The 14,739-nt window shown below is 46.2% G+C and overlaps 1 protein-coding gene across 1 annotated transcript in view; it reads left to right on the forward strand.

Moving 5' to 3' along the window:
• RSPH9 (radial spoke head 9 homolog) overlaps window positions 1-14,739 on the forward strand; it is a gene marked incomplete in the record, with an annotated part of 135,273 nt that overhangs the window by 65,252 nt on the left and 55,282 nt on the right. Inside the window, 1 exon segment of the mRNA XM_029596740.1 lies at window positions 12,330-12,459. Coding sequence (XP_029452600.1) covers window positions 12,330-12,459 — 130 coding nt within the window.

Here is a 14,739-nt window from a genome sequence, read left to right on the forward strand (position 1 = left end):
AAAGAACTTCTATTTGAGTTTTCAAGGGACTAGGAAAGCTCGCTCAGGGGCTGGACCTTGGAAACGGCGCAGTTGGGAGTGCACTGACCGGAGGAACCGTGACACTACCCTTAACAGAAACATGGGAGTATCCTGCATAGAGCGTCAGTTACTACCACGGGAGGCTTGCAGAGCAGACTGGATGGACCGTTTGTTTTATCTTCTGCCATCATTACTATGTACTATGAATACAGCACAGACAGTTGAAGAGCAGATCTTCATCAGAACCCCATGCAGGCATTGCACTGCTACCCATAAAGCATGAATACAGCACAGGCATCTGAAAAGAGGATCTGTATTGGAGCCCTATTTAAGCATCACATAAAGCATGATTATAGCAAGGACGGCTGAGCAGCAGGTCTTCAACAGAGCCCCATGTAGGTGTCACACTGATACATACAAATCATGAATACAGCACAGAGAACTGAAGAGCAGATCTTCATCAGAGCCCCATGCAGGTGTGACACTGATTCACACAAAGCATGAATACAGCACTGACAGCTGAAGAGCAGGCTTACATAAGGAGAGTCATCAAGCAGGGAGTGTTTACCTAATAAAGGGTGCATCACTTTTATTCACACTCAGGCTGATTCAGTAAAGTCCGCGGGAGAGCCGGTACCCCGAGGCAGGCGCCCGCTTTCCCGACGCGCGCCCAGGCCCCTCTCCTGGGCGCGCGATTCTTTATTTAAATTAGGGCCCGCGCTAATAAGAAGGCGCTAGGGACACTAGTGCGTCCCTAGCGCCTCCTTATTGGCGGAAGCGGCGGCTGTCAGCAGGTCTGACAGCCGCCGCTTAATTTTACCAGTGTCTGTTGTCGAACCCACTGACAGCCACGGGTTCGGAAAATGGACGCCGGCAATGTTGAGCGTCTGTTTTCCAACCCACGGGCAGATTTTTTTTTTTTTTTAAGGAAGTTTTTTTTTTAATTTTTGGGGCCTCCGACTTAATATCGCTATGATATTAAGTTGGAGGGTGTACAGAAAAACAGTTTTTTCTGCTTTTCTGTACACTTGCCTGGTGCCATCTGAAATTAACGCCTGTATTTTGGGTGACTAACTAATAGGCTCATCAACATGCATGTGATGAGCGCTATTTTTTTGGGGGGGGAGGTTGGCAGGTCGTTTTCCACGCGCTATTACCCCTTACACTGGTAATAATAGCACGTCAAAAACGGGGGCTAATCAGTGTGCTCGGCCGAGCAGACCATTCTGTATCAGCCTGATTGTGGTCTAGAAAGCTCCTGCACAGCTCTTACGTTGCAGCAATGCAATGTGACATTTACTTCAGGACCCAATATGTCTGTTGGAGCTCTGCACTGCCCTTTACCACCAAACAGTGTAGAAATGTAAGGAATTCAGTTTGTTAGCATAAAGAGTTAACATGGAGAAGGAGTGAGAGCCCTAGAAGCAGGCTAGGTGTTATTTTGAGAGCTCTGACTAACAAAGCTGCTGTAAACAGATTTATGACGTGCCTTTAGCATAATGCAGGAGTCTCTGTGAGTTTTAAACTCAAATCTAATTGCTCTTTTAATTTCAATAGGGCATTGTTGGTAACCCACTTCATAAGCTACTTTTTATTATTAGTGTGAATTAAATTTGACAGCTGGTCATCATCACCTCTGGAGCAAATTCCCTCTCTACCCCCCCATCTTCCAGAGCAAGCTGTGAAGCTAATCCGGAAATAATCAGATGCTGAGATTACAGTTTGCAGAGTGCAGCAGCTTGTCTGGAGTTCGGGCTGCTCTTATGATTCTCACTACGTGGACCCGCACACAGATTGACTGCTGCCTTTTTACACCTGCTTGTATTAGTGCTGCTAAAGCAGATGACAGAAGAGTGCTTGTTTGTGAAATAGACGGATAAAGCAGCTTACTAGCACCGCAACAGAAGAAAGTTGGTATAGGGCACTAGCCCAGAGCTGGCATAGGGGAGGGAGACCGTGCCTGAGACCTGCATTCAGTGGATATTGTAAGAGCGTGGAATGATCCACCCTCACAGTGAAGACTTTCTGTACACTTTCCACTTCTGCACCATGAGTGTTGTGATTTCACTACCAAGACATAGGTGGAGTTAGCCGGGACACACCTGACAGATGGTTCTCACATGCGTGACACACTGAACATGTGACCATCACAAGGCTAAATGTAAACATGCACTCTGCATCCACAGGAATCCCCTCAACCCCCAGCAATGAGTGCAGAGCAGATCCAGGGCATTACCCTGTACAACTCGCCATACAAAAAAGATATTCTGGCTCTGATGACATCCCAGTAACAGCAAAACAGACTCCCTTTACTACCAGACACAATAGCCTTCCTTATGAAAAGACAGTAATTTACCACTATCCATATCCTATTGAGAAAACTCAACAAATAAGATTGATACAAATGCCTACATGCTAGTAAAATACCTCACCTCGGTCACACACCCAGAACTGACCTTCACAGAGTACAGAAAGACCACAAATTATAAATATGGAGACAAACTGGAATGGAAATCCAAAAAAGCCACTCTGCATGCAGTGCAAACCTGGAGAAATGGAAAGAGAAATATAGCACCTAACACAGTCCCAGGATCTGCAATAATGCACAGAAACTAATCTGCACAAAGTTACACCTGTATTATGGAACACGTAACAACCCTATCTATGAAATTCAACTAATATTTCAAAACTTGGGCCTAAGAGAAGTCCAGTTTAAAATTCTTCATTGCTTCTGTTATGATGATGTGCGCCGGTACAAAGTGAAACTGGCCCCCACTCCTTTGTGCAGTAAATGTGCTGTATCCTTGATTGTTTACCTGTTCAGAGCTGAAGGCCTTCTGGGGCTCTGTGCTACAGACCATAACTTTTGCAGGACAGTCAGCACATGGGCTGCGTTCCCGGTAGTGGATCTAAGCGGAAATTTGGGCGCCTTGCAGTTATGCTCGCTTGCTGTACTATCTTGGCTGACTGGATTGACCCGGTGGCAACGCCCACCCTTGCTGCCTGGTCCGGCAGAATGGTTTCCTTGCTACAGATGGAATTCATGGACTTTCTCAGCAGTACGAGGGCATATTATGCACTGCTTCCTAACAATGTCCAAGCAGGGTTGATTATCACTGGTTACAAACTTACCTGGTCTTAAAATGGAGGTTCCGGGGGGAGGGGGGTGTGTTATGACTGGAGTGTGTCTGGGGTGTGACTGAGGGTGCAAGGGAGTGTTTTTTGAGTTTAAGGCTCTGGTGAGGGGTTATGGGGGGAGGGCAAGAAAATGAAAAACTGGTGGAGGAGCGCGTCTGCTGAGGGATCTCTTGTTCTTCTATATTAGCACTGTTGGGCTTGCTTTACAAGCCGATTATTGTTTTGCTGTATTGTCTCACATCCCTGAGTCTGTAAGTCGTTCTCCTTTGTAATAAAAATTATTTTGGAAAAAAAAATTTCAAAACAGCAGACATCGCATAATACCCAATAATTAAAATGGCAGTCAATCAAGAAAAAGAAATTTAAAAAGCCCCCTTTACTTACCCTCTCCAGCAACTCTCCTACTCCTTTCCCTTCCAGGCCAATAGCACACACCAGAAGCAGCAAGGGCTGCTGAAGCTCTGTCCTCACAGTCCTCTTCCTTAGTGCCCACAACCAGTCACTCACACACACACATCTCCAATTAGACCCCCATGACCAGTCTCTCTCTCTCTCACATACATACACTAATCATCTTCCTGACCAGTCTCTCTCTCACAAAGAAACACATCACCACCCTGACCAGTCTCTCCCTCAGTCACACTCATGGTCTCTTATATACAAGCTCTCAATCACACACAAATGCTCTCGTACCCATTCACACCAGTTCTTACACAGGCTTCCATTCAAACCCACAGACACAAGCTCTCACCCTGGCACCCATTCACACCAGCTCTCACCCAGGCACCCCCACACACAAGCTCTCACCCATTCACACCCACACACACAAGCTCTCACCCATTCACACCCACACACACAAGCTCTCACTTGTGGGGATAGGAAGAAAGGAGGTTTCCAATTGGCCCGCGGGGGCTGGAAAAAGGGAGAAGGAAAGTACAACGGGGCAGTGGGGCAGTGGGACACCGGGAGATGCGACACACCGGTTGAGAAGTGCTGGTAAAGAAGTTTGAAGAGCTGGAATATGACCAAATATTGTGTGGTGTGTCCGACTTACAGTAATTTATTTATTTATTTAATATATTTCTATACCGGCTTAACAATTAAATAACTGACCAAAACGGTTTACAAAGTAGTATAAAGTAAAAATAGTAATAAATAATAGTAGTAATACTAATAAAAAGAAAATAAAATATAATTGCATAGAATAAAAATTAGGTCTATGCATAATCATAAATAAAATACCTAAAAATCAATAAAAAGAAAGCAAAAAAAAGATTAGAGAAAAATACAATACAATTACAGTAATATTTAAAAGGGCTAAGAACTTGGAAGCACAGCTGATCCCAGAGGAATCCTGTCCTGTATTATGACAGCCTGATATAGGACCAGATGTACTAAAAGGTTTTCCCCATCTTATGTCTGCGATAAAAATGCTGAGTAGATGTGACCCAGAGTTTAGTCTGTGGCTGTCCAACATCTGTTCTCTTTTGTCCCCTACTCTAATGCACAGTTTTCTGCACCTATTCTTTTCTCTTATTGTCTCCCTGTTTTCTCCCTTCATCTCTCACAATGGATAAGGGTCTTGAGCACAGGCCATAGCAGACAGCATCATGGCTGAGCCCAGAGGCTGGTCCATCTGAACCAATTTCTTTCTGTTCTAAGCTATACCTGCTGTTACTCTGGTTGACTTTTTTTCCCCCTCTGCACTTATTTGCTTTAGACCTTGTGTCCTGTCCTAAATCTTCTGTGTGTGGTGTAGGCCACATCCTCCATCCCATCTGTTCTCTAATTGTTGTCCAGTGTTATTGAGAGGAAGCCAGGGCTCAGTACTTGTTCCTATACACACCCAGATCAGTCCAGACTCCTGGTTTTGCCTCCCTGCCAGCAGATGGAGACAGAGAAAGTTTTACTGACACTGTACATAACCGAGTGTGCCACCTGCAGTCCCTCACTTTTTCTCTATCTCCAACATTTGGTAGATGGTGTTAAACCTGCAGTCTGGAGAAACTTAAAAAAAATAGGAAAATTTTCTGGATCCTCCCAGGGGATTGTGAGGTCCTGGTGGGGCCAACCCCCCTGGTTTGAGGCGGTCGAGCAGGGGGTTGGTGACCCTTCCTGGTAGCTTGATCCTACATCTGTCGAGTGGACATCTAGTGGTCTAGATCCCTCCTTCCCCATGAGACTGCTTGAACCCGCTGGCAGCTCTGCACTACAGCCCAAAAGAGGAGGGAAGTATTCCCTTTATGAATTTTGCCTGGGCTGGGCCTTTACTGTTTATCTTTAAAATTTTGTTTAAAAAAAATGAGTAAGGTTATTGTGTTAGTGGCAGAGTGTTAACAGCGGCAGTGCTCGGCGCGATTGGAGAGGATTGGAACTGCAGGATGGTGCAGGCGGGTAGATGGCTTCCCAAGTTTGACCGCGGCGGTGTGACAGTGAGTGGCATGTGGCTCCAGTCCACATGAAGATGACGAATGACAAGTCTTGCCATACATGTAGGGGGATCGCGTTCACAGCTTACTAAGTCAGGCCTGTGCTCTGGCTGTTATTGGGGGGAGAAGTCACTTTTCTCTGCACTCAGGCAGGCCAATCCACACCAGTAGGGTTTGTACTCCTTCCAGAAGATGAAGACTGAGTAAAGCTGACTTGCTGATGTCATGGACATATAGCCCTGCCCCGACCTCAGCCTGCCAGTATTTTGCGTCTCCAGCAGATGATGGACATGCATCTTCCTTGTGGGGATTGGTCATGGTAAAAAAACCAAAACAAAACTGAAGGTAGACTAGGAGAAAATTCAGAATCACCACTTGAGCTCCTGAGGTGACACCCTCAGTTGAGCGCTTTAAGTCTGGAAGCCTGACCAGGCATAGGCTTAAAAAAAAAAAAAAAAAAAGCGGAAAAGAGGACAGGGAGTGCTTGGCGGTGAAAGCTTGCACCCTCTCACCCGGTAGCCAATGACCCAATTGTGCTCTCAGCCAGGGAGAGCTGAGCTCAGGTAAAAAAAAAAAAAAAAATGCTGCAGAAAGGCTATCTCTGGAGATGTTCAGAGGGATGTGGATCATGATACGTCAGATGACCTCAATAGGGACTGGTTTTCTCCCCTCTAGAAGAGGGAGAAATTGTATCTGATTTGGAGCCACATCGGTCTCTGCTCCCGGTTTTTTCACAAAGATGAGTTGACGAGTCTGTTGACTCAGACCCTGAAGACGCTCAGTGTGGCAAGGGTAATGCTACGGGCTTACAAAAGAATCCCATATTGATCACCTTATGTAAAGTGTTCTGTTTCTTTCCCCTTCTGGATCAATTTCAAGAGTTAATTGACCTTGAATGGAATGCCTGAGAGGCAAGTTGTAAAGGGGGGTGTGCTTTAGTGATTTTGTACCTCTTGTCTTCAGATCCAAGGGAACAGTTTTGATTCCTAAGGTGAATGTCTTGGTATGCACTGTTAACAAGTGAACCACCAACCCTGCGGAAGGAGAGGCAGCTCCAAAAGATGCTCATCTTTAAATAGGCCTTTAAGGCCATGGCAATGAATTTGCAAATAGCTTCCTGCTGTTGCCTGGTGGCTTGGGTTCAAGAGACACAAGGAGTGGGGTCCGATGACTGATCAGTAATGGAACCAGGAGCTGCATTCTTGACTGATGTGGGGCTGTAACTTGGTGTGGATGGCTGCTAGAGGGATGGCTTCCGTCATAGTGGCTAGGTGCCAGTTGTGGCTGCGAAATTGGTCTGCAGACACTATGTCCAAGTCCAGTCGCACATGGTTTTCTTTTATTCAGCAGTGAGTTGGAGAAGATGGCGAATAGCTGGGATGAATCCAATGTTCCTTGATTGCCAGAGGACAAGAAAGCAGCATCGCATCCTTTTGGGGCAAGGGGCTACTCCAGGGATTCCCATTGGTTTCGTCCTTACAGAGGAGCAACTACTCAAAGGTTTTGTCCCTTTGGAAGATCTCAGTCCTTTTGGCCTAAGAAGCCTTGTAAAGGTGCGGGCTCTGAGGCTCCCCTACTGGATCAGGAGATAGGCGGGCGTCTATCTCGTGTTTATCAAAGGTGGGCCCAGATTATAATGGACCGGTGGGTCCTGGAATTGGTAAGGCACAGCTATGCTCTAGAATTTCTCAGAATTCCTCCAGATGCATTTATGGTTTCCCTGTGCAACTCTCTACTAGGGATGTGAATCGTTTTTTGACGATTTAAAATATCGTCCGATATATTTTAAATCGTCAAAAATCGTTAGAGGCGATATTTAATAGGAATTCCCCCGATTTATCGTCAAAAATCGTAAATCGGGGGAAGGGGGAGGGGGAGGGCGGGAAAACCGGCACACTAAAACATCCCTAAAACCCACCCCGACCCTTTAAAATAAATCCCCCACCCTCCCGAACCCCCCCAAAATGTCTTAAATTACCTGGGGTCCAGTGGGGGGGTCCCGTTGTGATCTTCCACTCTCGGGCCACGAGTGCGTTGATAGAAAATGGCGCCGGCGCTACCTGTCATATGACAGGGCAAAGGTACCAAAATGGCATCGGCGCTACCTTTGCCCTGTCATATGACAGGGCAAAGGTAGCGCCGGCGCCATTTTGGTTCCTGTCCCCGACGTCACGAGCGTAGAAGATCGCTCCCGGACCTCCGCTGGACCCCCAGGGACTTTTGGCCAGCTTGGGGGGGCCTCCTGACCCCCACAAGACTTGCCAAAAGTCCAGCGGGGGTCCGGGAACGACCTCCTGGACTCGAATCGTTTTGCCGTAATGAAAAATGGCGCCGGCCATATGGCCATATTGCTGTACGGCAAACGCACTCGTGGCCCGAGAGTGGAAGATCACAACGGGACCCCCCACTGGACCCCAGGTAATTTAAGACATTTTGGGGGAGTTCGGGAGGGTGGGGGATTTGTTTTAAAGGGTCGGGGTGGGTTTTAGGGATGTTTTAGTGTGCCGGTTTTCCTGCCCTCCCCCGATTTACGATTTACACGATATTTTAAAAAACAAAACCGCGACGATCCGATTCCCTCCCCCCCCAGCCGAAATCGATCGTTAAGTCGATCGATCAGACGATACACATCTCTACTCTCTACAGAAGAGAGTGATAATACGGTGTTTACCTTAAGGAGAATGTTGGATTTGTAGGCCGCAATTCCTGTTCCCAGATTGCAAGAAAATACGGGTGCTATTCTATTTATTTTGTCATTCTCAAGAAGAAAGAGGGGTCCTTTCGACCCATCCTAGATCTGAAGAGAGTCAATTGATATTCGTGTGCGACTCATTTCAGAATGAAAACTCTACCTTCCATAATAATGGCAGTACAAATGGTAATTTCTCATGTGTCTTGACCTGATGGAGGCCTGTCTACATATTCCCATTTGCTAGGAACATCAACATTTCCTATGCTTCGCCATTCTGGGACATTATCAATTTCAGGCCCTGCCCTTCTGGCTGGGCTACTGCGCTCAGGACCTTCTCCAAGGTCATGGTAGTGGTTGCGGTGTCTCTGCGCAAGGAGAGCATTCTGGTCCATCTGTATCTGGATGACTGGTAGATTCGGACCAAAAGTGCAGACAAGTCATTTGGCATCTTGCAAGGTGATCTCCTTGCTTTGGGAATTAGGCTGGGTGGTGAACTTGGCCAAGAGCAGTTTATAGCCATCTCAGATGCTAGAGTTTCTTGGCGTGCAATTTGATACGGGGCGGGGCGGAGTGTTTCTACCAGAGAGTCACATTCAGAAGTTATTTACTTAAGTTCAGGCCCTGAGTTGGACTATTCGCCTGATGGTGTGGTCTTACCTGCAGGTTCTGGGATCGATGACAGCCATATTGGATGTAGTCCCCTGGGTGAGGTCACAGATGTGACCCCTTTAGGAGTACACAGTGAGACTCACTTGCCATTGGAGGTGAATGGTTGCAGTGGTGGTTACAAGTGGATCATATCAGGAAGGGGGTTTCCTTGGAGAAAGTGGACTTGAAACAGATGTGAGCCTTCTCGATTGGGGGGGCTCTCTGTCAAGAGTTGATGGCACAAGGTTGGCGGAATGCCAAGGAGTGGCAGTGGACCATCAGTCGGTTGGAAGTGCATGCAGTTCAGCTGGCATGCTTGCGGTTTGCTGAGCAGCCGGCAGCTTGAGTGGTAAGAAGAATGTCTGACAGTGCCATGACATCTATTCGTTAAAGACCTATATCATATCCCCCTCAGCCATCTCTTCTCCAAGCTGAACAGTCCTAACCTCTTCAGCCTTTCCTCATAGGGGAGCTGTTCCATCCCCTTTATCATTTTGGTTGCCCTTCTCTGTACCTTCTCCATCGCAACTATATCTTTTTTGAGATGACAGAATTGTATAGAGTATTCAAGGTGTGGTCTCACCATGGAGCAATACAGAGGCATTATGACATTTTCCGTTTTATTAACCATTCCCTTCCTAATAATTCCTAACATTCAGTTTGCTTTTTTGACTGCTGTAGCACACTGAACCGACAATTTTAAAATATTATCCACTATGATGCCTAGATCTTTTTCCTGGGTGGTAGCTCCTAATATGGAACCTAACATCGTGTAACTACAGAAAAGGTTATTTTTCCCTATATGCAACACCTTGCACTTGTCCACAACATAAACATGGATCTGTGCAGTCTGGGTAAACAAGCATCAGGGTAACTTGCTTAATGCGGCGGTTACTACCCTTAACCATTAAGCCTTATGCTCACCTTTGATGCAACTCTAACATTACTCTCTGCATCAATGGCAGGGGGTGGCAGGAAATTTGAGTCAAACAGTTACCACCAAGGGCCCTGAACTTGGTGGTCGCTGAAACAGATAAGTATGGGAAAATAAGTATGGAAGCTTGCTGGGCAGACTGGATGGGCCGATTGGTCTTTTTCTGCTGTCATTTCTATGTTTCTATGTTTATATAAAGGGCTGACTTTCTCAAGAGGCAGGTCTTGGATCCAGGAGAGTGGGAGTTGGTAGATGAGGCCTTTCAACTCATAGTGACGCGCTGGAGTTACCTGTACATTGATTTACTGGCGATCTCCAACAACGCGAAGGTACCATGGTTCTTCAGTCGCAGAAGGGATTAGAAAGTGCTGGGCATTGATGCTCTCGTTCAGGTTTGGCTACGGAGTGGGGTGTTTATATGCCTTCCCACCATGGCCAATGATAGGCAGGGTCATTTGGAAGATTGCGAGTCAGACCGAAACTGTACGTTTGGTGGCTCCGGATTGGACCCAGAGGCAGTGGTATGCTAATCTTCAGAGGCTATTCATGGACAGTCCTTTCAGACTACCACTAGGAAGGATCTTTTGCACCCGGGACCCATACTGCATGACGATCCGGGTCGGTTTTGTCTTACAGTTTGGCTATTTGGTGGCAACTTCAGTTCCCTTTTGTTATTGGGGAGAGTTTGCATTCAGAGTTGTTACTGATAAGGTCATCTTGGCTTGGGTATAGTCAATATTGAGGGACTGCAGGTGGCATAGAACATAAGAAATTGCCATGCTGGGTCAGACCAAGGGTCCATCAAGCCCAGCATCCTGTTTCCAACTGAGGCCAAACCAGGACACAAGAACCTGGCAATTACCCAAATACTAAGAAGATCCCATGCTACTGATGCAATTAATAGCAGTGGCTATTCCCTAAGTAAACTTGATTAATAGCAGTTAATGGACTTATCCTCCAAGAACTTATCCAATCCTTTTTTAAACACAGCTACACTAACTGCACTAACCACTTCCTCTGGCAACAAATTCCAGAGCTTAATTGTGCATTGACTGAAAAAAGTTTTTCTCCGATTAGTCTTAAATGTGCTACTTTCTAACTTCATGGAGTGCCCCCTAGTCCTTGTGTTATCCGAAAGTGTAAATAACCGAATCACATCTACTCTCATGATCTTAAAGACCTTTATCATATCCCTGCTTAGCCGTCTCTTCTCCAAGCTGAACAGTCCTAACCTCTTCAGCCTTTCCTCTTAGGTTATGTATAGTTTCAGTAAAACTTCCTCTGTCTCCATCTGCTGGCAGGGAGGCAAAACCCAGGAGTCTAGGCTGATCTGTGGTATTACAGGAATGAAAATTAGCAGGTAAGAACCAATTTTCCTCTATCCCTTTCATCTCATCCCCACTGCAATTTGCTTGAATAAGGAGGCTGATGTGGTTTCTACATGGCCTTAATGAAGGAGCAATGCTCTGGACAGCTCATTTATTTATTTAAAAGTGTTTGTATACCGCTTTTACAAATAAAATGTAATCAAAACGGTTTACATTTTAAAACATACATAATCTGCTTAAATTAAAACAATAAAATAGACAAAAATGCAACGTATCTAACTAACAAAAAATTAACAGAACTCTGTTTTAAGTGCAGTTGCAAAGGTGCCAGGACCCGCATAAATCTTAGGCCACAGTGGGAAGGAAGGGCAGGGGGTAGAAGGGGAATGTAAGTGCTGCATAAAGTAGGTAAAAGGCTAGGAGGGAACAGAGAGGGGATGCCTTATGATCGGTTTGTAAGGAGAGTATTGAATGCTTTTTGAATTAAGTAGGTTTTTTAAAGTTTTCTTAAATTGTTGTGTGTTCGATAAGAGGCGGAGAGAATCTGGTAATGAATTCCACAAAGAGGGGCCTGCCTTGCCTGACTGGTTTATAAATACGTAGTGATGGGCATAGCAGGCTTGAGGAGGCGTTATGGGTAAGAGCATGAATAATTGTCAGGACTTTGTGTAGGATTCTACATTTTATAGGAAGCCAGTGGAAAGAATAAGTATGATTTCTACGAGAGGTTCCTGAGAGAATATTGTGTACCGGCTGTAACGGGTGAATTGTAATGTCAGGTAGGCCCATACGGAGCGCGTTGCAATAATCTAGTCCCGAGAATATTAAAGGTTGCAGGACTGTGCGAAAATCTTGTAGGAACAACAGGGAGGCGTAAGCTTTTTAGAAGGTGGAGTTTAGAGAGAGAGATTTTTGTAGTGTTGAGCCATTGATAGGTCTGAATTTCTCCTTATGCCTAGGCCAGTTGCATAATTTCGAACGGGAATAGAAATTCCATTGAAGAGGAGGAGCTGTTGTAGAACTGGAGATGGACGTTAGATAGAGTAGCTCTGTTTTATTTCATCATAAATATATTAAGTTAGTCCAAGAAAAAGATAGCATGTGCATCTTATTTCTTTCTCTTTCTTCTTGTTTCTTAGAAGCCAATTAAAGAGGAGGCACGCCTGGTAGGTACGATTGGTCGAATTGATAAGGAAGTGGCTGTTATACCTCGGGGGGCTTTAATCAAGGATCCTCATGGAAAAATCCTAGTAAACAGAAGTTTCCAAGGTAATGTGTAACGTATTGAAATGCATGTTGTCCGTAACGAAACCTCAATGGGGACTATTTACTAACAATGCATGTTAAAGCATTATCCTGGTATGATGAATAGGCCCCTCAGTTTAGATATTTTCATCAGGTACATTCTGTGTAGCATGTCCTCACTGCTCTGCTACTCCATATTATCACTTTTATGCTGCTAGACTTATCACCTGTTCTCACCTGCATTCTGTCCTCACTTCTCACCTGTCTTTACCTGTAAAGTGTCCTCGCCTCTCACCTGCTTTCACCAGCAGCGTGTCTTCAGTTTTCACCTGGTGTTACCTTCACTGTGTCCTCACCTGCTCTTGCTTGCAACTTGTCCTGTCTTCTCAGCATGTCTTCATTTTTTACCTGGTATCAGCTACAAGGTGTCCTTGATTCTCACCGGCAGGGTTTTCTGACTTCTTACCTTTAGCGTGTCCTCGCTTCTCACCTGCTTTCACTTGCAGTGTGTCTTCACTTCTCACCTGCAGCGTGTCCTCGTTTCTCACCTGTACTCACCTACAGCTTGTCCTCACTTTTCACATTTATCTCACCTGTGGTGTGCTCGCTGCTCACCTGCAGAGTGTCCTCGCTTCTCACCTGCTTTCACTTGCAGTGTCTTCACTTCTCACCTGCAGCGTGTCCTCGTTTCTCACCTGTACTCACCTACAGCTTGTCCTCACTTTTCACATTTATCTCACCTGTAGTGTGTTCGCTGCTCACCTGCAGAGTGTCCTCGCTTCTCACCTGCTTTCACTTGCAGTGTCTTCTCTTCTCACCTGCAGCGTGTCCTCGTTTCTCACCTGTACTCACCTACAGCTTGTCCTCACTTTTCACATTTATCTCACCTGTAGTGTGCTCGCTGCTCACCTGCAGAGTGTCCTCGCTTCTCACCTGCTTTCACTTGCAGTGTCTTCACTTCTCACCTGCAGCGTGTCCTCGTTTCTCACCTGTACTCACCTACAGCTTGTCCTCACTCTTCACATTTATCTCACCTGTAGTGTCCTCGCTTCTCACCTGCTTTCACTTGCAGCGTGTCCTCGTTTCTCACCTGTACTCACCTACAGCTTGTCCTCACTTTTCACATTTATCTCACCTGTAGTGGGCTCGCTGCTCACCTGCAGAGTGTCCTCGCTTCTCACCTGCTTTCACTTGCAGTGTCTTCACTTCTCACCTGCAGCGTGTCCTCGTTTCTCACCTGTACTCACCTACAGCTTGTCCTCACTTTTCACATTTATCTCACCTGTAGTGTGCTCGCTGCTCATCTGCAGAGTGTCCTCTCTTCTCACCTGCTTTCACTTGCAGTGTCTTCACTTCTCACCTGCAGCGTGTCCTCGTTTCTCACCTGTACTCACCTACAGCTTGTCCTCACTTTTCACATTTATCTCACCTGTAGTGTGCTCGCTGCTCATCTGCAGAGTGTCCTCGCTTCTCACCTGCAGCGTGTCCTCGTTTCTCACCTGTACTCACCTACAGCTTGTCCTCACTTTTCACATTTATCTCACCTGTAGTGTCCTCGCTTCTCACCTGCTTTCACTTGCAGTGTGTCTTCACGTCTCACCTGCAGTGTGTACTCGTTTCTCACCTGTACTCACCTACAGCTTGTCCTCACTTTTCACATTTATCTCACCTGTAGTGTGCTCGCTGCTCATCTGCAGAGTGTTCTCGCTTCTCACCTGCTTTCACTTGCAGTGTCTTCACTTCTCACCTGCAGCGTGTCCTCGTTTCTCACCTGTACTCACCTACAGCTTGTCCTCACTCTTCACATTTATCTCACCTGTAGTGTGCTCGCTGCTCATCTGCAGAGTGTTCTCGCTTCTCACCTGCGTTCACTTGCAGTGTCTTCACTTCTCACCTGCAGCGTGTCCTCGTTTCTCACCTGTACTCAACTACAGCTTGTCCTCACTCTTCACATTTATCTCACCTGTAGTGTGCTCGCTGCTCACCTGCAGAGTGTCCTCGCTTCTCACCTGCTTTCACTTGCAGTGTCTTCACTTCTCACCTGCAGTGTGTCCTCGTTTCTCACCTGTACTCACCTACAGCTTGTCCTCACTTTTCACATTTATCTCACCTGTAGTGTGCTCGCTGCTCATCTGCAGTGTTCTCGCTTCTTACCTGCTTTCACCTGCAGTACGTCTTCACTTCTCACCTGCAGCTCATCCTCATTTTTCACTTGCTCTTTCAACTGCAGTATCTGCTCTTTTCTCACCTGCTATCACCTGCAGTGTTTGCTTATTTCTTACCTGCTCTCATCTGCAGCATGTC

This window comes from Rhinatrema bivittatum, chromosome 3 (assembly GCF_901001135.1).
Source record: "Rhinatrema bivittatum chromosome 3, aRhiBiv1.1, whole genome shotgun sequence".
NCBI lineage: Eukaryota > Metazoa > Chordata > Amphibia > Gymnophiona > Rhinatrematidae > Rhinatrema > Rhinatrema bivittatum.